This window comes from Sinocyclocheilus grahami, unplaced genomic scaffold (assembly GCF_001515645.1).
Source record: "Sinocyclocheilus grahami isolate Dianchi unplaced genomic scaffold, SAMN03320097.WGS_v1.1 scaffold100.1, whole genome shotgun sequence".
Taxonomy (NCBI): domain Eukaryota; kingdom Metazoa; phylum Chordata; class Actinopteri; order Cypriniformes; family Cyprinidae; genus Sinocyclocheilus; species Sinocyclocheilus grahami.
Window position 1 is genome coordinate 1,366,955 of NW_015505279.1, and position 7,364 is coordinate 1,374,318.

Below are 7,364 nucleotides of genomic sequence, written 5' to 3' on the forward strand. Positions count from 1 at the left end.
TTGGCCCCCTCTCCCCTCCTCTTTTGGCCCCCTCTCCCCTCCTCTGGGCCCAAAGAGTAAGTAATACAAGACTCTGCAGGATTTTAGGGGTCTAAATGAAAACTTTTAAGGTGAAGCCAGTGGAAACTCTTGCATTACGTTTTTAATGTTGCTTCTATAACAGCATCAGAGATATCCGTTTCGTTTGACTTATACGCTGTTGAAGTGATGCCATCCGACTGAATCAATGCTCCTGTATGCCAGCCTCTCAGAATAAACTCGAGGAGCTTCATTCCTCCACAGATAATACTGCCATCTGCTGGAACGAGGAAACCCTCAACACACAGGTTGTTTGCTCTGATTCATATTTTTCTAGACTGTCACAACAGCAAGTCTCACCGTTTCACATTTAGACGTGATAAATCCAGCTCGACAGCTCTGCATCTACAGAGGACAGTGATAAACGCAAGTCAGTGACCGCTGTCATGGCCAAGGCTGCCAGATCTTTGGTCTGACCCTGAGACGAATCAGAAGTCACTGAAAGCGCTTCAAAATGACAGTCTATGGCAGACTATTATAAACCTAAAAAAAAGAACACTTCTGTTTAATCCACCTGTATATTTACAATCTCAAGTGGTGATGGTTCACGGTCAGCCTTTTTAAAGCACGTGATGTAATGTGTTTTTCTCTACCTCATGAACATCTCGATCTCATTTCAGAAAAGAGCTGTGAGGTCACAGTGTTGTTCTGGCCCGCGGTTTGTGTTGTGGGCAGGATGTACCTGGTCTTGATCCGGTTGCCCACGTCCTGTTGCTCGCGGATGAGGACCGACAGCTGCTGTCCGAGTGACGTGTCTTTTCCTTGAGCCTGTTTAATGAATGGATGCTCCAGCAGATGCGTCACTGATGGACGTGTCTCAAAATCCTTTATCAAACACCTGCAGATAAGAGAAGGGATGATGGAGAAAAATCGAAGATAAGACGAACAGAAAGCAGAGAAGCATGCAATGTCACAGACGACACATAACAGCAGCAACTCCCCATATATGACAAGGGAGTTAAATTATCAATAAATAAAAATGTACAAAGTCAACAAGTAAAAGGTCTTGTATAATCATGTAAAGGCCTTCAGCGAGGTTAAACAAGTCACCTGTACATCGTCATATAGCTCCAGTGTCTGACACGATGACCAGAAGCTCGGTGAGGTCTAAACTGACCATCTGACCAGCCGTCTCTCTCTCTCTCTCTTTCTCTCTCATCACCATAGTATCCAATGTAAACAGTGTTATCATGTGTCTTCAGGCCTGTCTCTTTTGTTCTGGACTACGTGCATGCAAGTGTCCTCCTGCTCAGATACCATGCTTACCTGTTGATCATGTCTCATGACACCCTTTTCATATTTCTTTATGATCTCTCGAACAGCAGGTATTTCCTCTCACGATGCATTGTGCATTGTAGCTGTACCCATAATTGTAATGAATGGGCACTTTTAGTGTACATCAAATCTTAAAAGTATATTTAAAAAAAATGGATTTGCAGGTAATATCAAATTAATTAAGCAAAAGGCTGCTTAAGTGTACATAAAAAGAACACAATTTCATGACTGTTTCTTAACACACTTTTAAAAAGTGCACTTTGTAATAATGTCAAATGAAGTTTTGCTTTAATGTACACTTTAATGTATGATTAAATAATATTTTGTGTTGCTTTAAAGAAGTGCACATCTTTTGATGTGTTGGCTAGCATACTGTACTAAAGCACATGGAAACTACTTGCATTAGTATGGTATTTGTACTTGTACTTACAGTATTTATCTAGAATGTATTATTCGATATTACATTTAAAGTTAATATATTTCAAATGAACTAAACTTTAAAGTTTATTATTACAAATGTTAAATTACAAATATATTTAAATACATGACATACACGTTTGAAGGAAAATAACGTTAAAATATACTTAGTTTACCATAAATGCTTGTCAGTACACTTTTAAAATACAGTAACCATTTTTAAAATACAGTAGAATTCATTTTGAAATTACATAAAGATGTACTTAAGTCCTACTTAAGTGGGTCTGAAACCACTCTAAATTTCAACTAATTGCATTTAATTTAATTGTAAACTCTAATACATTTCATTTAATTACAATAAATATGCGATCAACTATCAAAACAACGTTTTTTTAATTGAGCGGTAACTCTACAATAATGTTCCATTTGTTAACATTCGTTAACTACATTAGTACACAAGTAACAATTAAAAATATTTGTACATTTGTAAAGCATTTATTAATCTCAGTTAATATTAATTTCAACATTTGCCAATACATTATTAAAATTCAAAGTTGTGTCTGTTTATATTGCTTAATGGATGCTGACTAACAATGAACAGTTGAACATATTAATTAATGTTAACAAAGATAAGCACATACTGTAACAAATTGCTCATTGTTAGTTAATGCAATAATTAACGTTAATTAATGGACCTTATTGTAAAGTGTTACCATTTGCGCAACAAGTACTCTTTTTATATGCTAAAATGTACTTTTTCCACAAGGGTAGTCATTAGCTGGACTGCATTTGGCAAAATGACTTTTCTTTTTCCCATTTTTCCTCATCTGTCCAGTCTGTATTTTTTTTCTTGTTTCCCTGTTTTCCAGAAAGTAAAGCACTAAGCACAGTGTCCGTCTAAATCTCAGTGGCCTGCTTTACTCTAGACTGAAACCACGGCTGTGCTGAGACCAGCCATAGAGCCCATTAAATGCTGTGAATAGGCGCAGGGGTCTGACATTAGTGCTCAGCATGGCTGAGGCTCTGAACAGCAGGCGGCTCTGATAGCAGAGTGGAGGCCATTCAGCTGCACAATTACACACGCATTCATAATGCAGGAAAAACAGCGTGCTGTTATAATACACACACAGGCAGAGAACAAACAGCCGGCACCTCGCGATAACGTTGTGTTCCTGTATACTTATAAAAACCCTCATCTGGGCTGGAGTTGATTTATTGTGCCAAACACAAATACTGAGAGATGCATTGTAATTTTTTCCTGCAAGTATATGTGTTTTTTTCCAAGCTTTACTTATTTAATGATCACATCATAATTAGACAAACAGATTTATGCAGACGAATGTTGTTGTTTTTTTATAGTGACACTGGAGCGTATAGGTTGTGGACAGCAAAGCATCTTCAGCTTTATTTTTTTATAATAAATATCTAGTTCAGTCATGAAACTCTAGATCCCCCCCACCAAAAGTTGTCTGATAATTATAAATTGATATTATATGCAACCCATGGCTGTAATTAAACATGAAGCATAATTAAACTTAAATAAAAACTAAAATTACATAAAAAGTAATTTACTAATTTAACTCATTAGAATTTTTCAAATAAAATTTATTTTTTAAGTTGTATTTTATGTTAAACTATTTTATTAATAGTATAATACATTTCCTAATTTTGTAGGATATTTTGTAGTTATCATATATTTGTGTTTCTGGTACAGTTTTGCCATTTCTTATTATATTACAATAGAAAATAGTACAAGAGTACTTTAACATAAAATACTTGAAAAAAATTGACATTGCATTATGAAAAATTCAAAGGGTATATTGAAGTAACTTTTCCACGACATTCTAATTTATTGAGATGCACCTGTATATATATATATATATATATATAAAACTCTATGCTGCATCCTCTAGAGGGCGCTAAGGGGGACGCCTTCGGCATGACCGGTGTCTGAAGCATGAGTCTAAACACGACAATGAACTTGACATTGGCAGGCGGCAGCCCATGATGTCATAACTGGTGTGGCTGAAAGTATAAAAGGGCACCTGTTAATTACATCATTCACTTTCTTGTCTTCAGGAGATCTGTTTGATCATGAGTTAGGAGCAAGCACGTTTTAGCTCCTGAGGGAACAGAATGCGTGCATTGAAAGTTTTTTTCTCAATGAAGCTCCGTTTGCGATGTCCCTATTTTCAAGGGATGTGGGACGCGCTTGTGCATGGAATGTTTAGAGCGAATTTTTCGCGATGCGTTCACCTCTTATCTACCACTCACTCGGGGTTTGGAAGCCCACGCTGCGGTCTCTTCCCCCTCCGAGTGAGAGCTCACTGCTGCTATCTTCATCCGAGGAGGTTGATATTGTTAGCGTTAATATTGATTTTTAGATCACTTGTTTTCTCTCGCTACATCATGTGTGGGGATACACGCGATTTATGAGTGGTTTGTTTGGGAGCGGAGCGCGCACAGTCAGCTCTCGTGGGAGTTGTGTTCATTCATAAAATGCAATGCGTTTTTCTTCTTGCGGGTAGAAGCTCTTATGCAATATAGAATCGAGTAGCTCGAACCTCGCATTGCCGCGGCAACGTGTGCATTATGGGTCTGCTACAAAATTAATGCGTTGTGTAGCATCTGCGTAGAATCATCCATGATCTTTGGGGTTTTATGGCTTAAGAGACCCTTTTAGCCTTTGACATTTGCATATAAATTACAGTCCTGGTCACAGACTTTACAGTTATATGGGGGCTAAATTGCCAAATGGTTCCTCGCTATTAAGGAGATTCTAAGCAGTCCCCCACTATCATCTCCCCATCTGATTTCAAACACTTTCCAAAGAGATGTAAATGCCCCCGATGCCAGGCACCGATGGGCCTGGCTGACCAAGCAAACTAACACACACACACACACACGCACACACACACACACACACACACACGTAAAGACCTTTACTCTATTTAGACAATAATTGAGCAGTTACAAATATATCTGGTATATTGCATGTGTTGTTTGTACGTTTCCCTATTAGATTAGCTGAGTTACCACTCGTTATTTGTATTAGTTAAAGCCATAAACAATGATATTCAGGTGTATGGATGTATCTTTGGTTTAATCTATTCTAAATGTTTCTTTCTTGGTATCAATATTATCTTTTCTTTATTCCTCAAACAATGATGTACATTATGAGATTGTGAAATGCATCATACGATTTGTACTATATTTTGGGTTAAAACTGCACCAATTCCAGACTGGCCATAAAACATGCAAATGGTCCATAAAGCGAGACAAAGGAAACTTCTCCCGCTCAAAAATTCACGCCTGGTATTGGCTAGCCTACCCAAAGTCGGGGGTAAAGAGGAACCATCAAAATTGATTAGCCCAAAATGATTTTTGCTCAGAAAACCCTCTTCTTTTGAGACAACACTTTCCAAGACTCTCAAGACTTCTTGAGATTCTCTTGAGTTTGTTTTCCGGCAGTTTTTTATCTTCAAGTAACTTCGATTCGCTGTGGACTTTTCCTATCTTCAGAAGAACCAGAAGTAAACTTCCAGCTCACTCCTAACGAACTCATCAAAGACCTCCATCGTCTACCGCATCAGGACTCTCGTTCAGCAATCGAAGCCAATGCAAGTAACCGTTTACAATTATTTAGATGCGTGTTTAAGCTTGAGCCCCTTTAAGGTGATTTTTGATTCTCTGAGGATTCTCAATAGGTTGTGTTTAAGGTTGATGTGAAATACTGCCATTCTTTTACTTTCCTCTCTCTTTTCCTTACTTTGTTTCATTCTGTATATATGTGTTTTGCTTGGTTAGTTATATGTTAGATATAGTTTCATTTATTAAATCCCTTATATTCCCGATCGATTGCCTCTGTTGCTGCTCACAATTCGAAGTCAATGAATGTTTTGAACCCTTGCTACATATGCTAAATTACTGCTAGCACTGCATAAAGAAGGACAGTTATGCTTCCTTGGCCAGGAAAATAATCGTTCCTTGAACTGATAAATGATTATATCGTCTGCTCGGTGGACGGACAGATCAAATAATTGTAATATTGATTCTGCAACAGTTAATTCGAAGATATAATCAAAATATTTATTATTAATCATAACCAGTTATAATTAGTCATAAATATTTCCCTGTTGAGCTGATTTACTACAGTTGAAAGCTGTTATTCGCGATTCTTTAATATGACCTCTATAGGCCTCCACTCTGCAAAGCTTCACAGGCCATTTAGCTAAACTGAGCGTTAGGCTCTCTGTGAGCCTTTTTGACCTCCGTCCTTAGAAGTTCTGGTCTATGGTTGCGTTGCTGGTGCAGGGGTGAGGACTCCTTGAGTCTTGTCTTGGCTCAGCCAATAAGGCACTCATCCCTTCAGCATGGCGGCGTTGATATACCATTCTCCATAGCGCCCTCTAGAGGACGCAGTGTAGAGTTCCCTTTCGAAAGGGAACGTCTCAGGTTACACATGTAACCATGGTTCCCTGAGAATAGGGAACGAGACGCTGCGTCCCTTGGCCATGCTTCAGGAATCCCTGCATACATCTTCTTCAGACAAGAAGTGAATGATGTAATTAACAGGTGCCCTTTTATACTTTCGGCCGCACCAGTAATGACGTCATGGGCTGCCGCCTGCCAATGTCAAGTTCATTGTCATGTTTACACTCATGCTTCAGACACCGGTCATGCCGGAGGCGTCCCCATAGCGCCCTCTAGAGGACGCAGCGTCTCGTTCCCTATTCTCAGGGAACCATGGTAACCTGAGACAATATATATATATCACTTTTTTAAATACAGTTACAAAAAGGTAGATGTTAAACCAGTGGTGGATGCTAAACTAGATACTAAGACACAGTCTTAATATAATGACTGTTTGTTTACGTTTAGGTGGCTTTTTTGTGATTTTTGGCAGCCTTTCACTTGGAGTTTAAGATGAAGACTTTTCAGTAAGCTTAAAAAAAGCAGTTTTATTTATGCATGGAGCTTTATGTGGGCCAATGTATTGAGATCACAGGAGCAGCCAAATTCTATTTGCTTTACTAAATAATGACACTATTGTCTTTTAGAGCCCCTTTACAGACAAATCTGACTCAGAATCTCCATAGCTGAGTTTCCATAATTGATTCTGCTATTTCCTGTTTATCTCTGTGCTTTATACAGTACACATTGTGTCAAAGCAGCTTCACAAAGGTATTTTGACTTTACCGTGGTAACACTACTCACTATCCCCTTAGACCACAGAATGAAGTAAAAGATGACTGCCATATTGGCCAAATTCAAGTAAATATTGTACCTTTCACAAATGAAAATGCACGTTTAGCAAACTGTTCAAGTTAAAGCTGCAGTCCATAAGTTTAGCTTCTTTGTCACCATCTCTGTTTGAAAACTTGGAATTGCAGCTGGGTGCGGAATTATCTAGCTTGCGTGGGTTGTGAGTCGGCATGGCTCCAGCGCAGATGAATCTAATGTTCTGAAGAGTATGTGTGTGGCAGTCAGTCACCACACCGGTGTGGATATTTACTGTACTTTGCAATCACAGATTCTAGCTTACGTCTTGGAATATGACCCAAATAAGAATTTTCACCATATATTGCCATCTG

At 38.5% G+C, this 7,364-nt stretch overlaps 1 protein-coding gene across 1 annotated transcript in view; it reads right to left on the reverse strand.

Annotated features, from left to right (window-relative positions):
• The window catches only part of LOC107588256 (myosin-IIIb-like), a 179,350-nt gene that overhangs the window by 125,793 nt on the left and 46,193 nt on the right, over positions 1–7,364 (reverse strand). Inside the window, exon 13 of the mRNA XM_016276289.1 lies at positions 761–916. Coding sequence (XP_016131775.1) covers positions 761–916 — 156 coding nt within the window. The remainder of the gene's footprint in view (positions 1–760; positions 917–7,364) is intronic.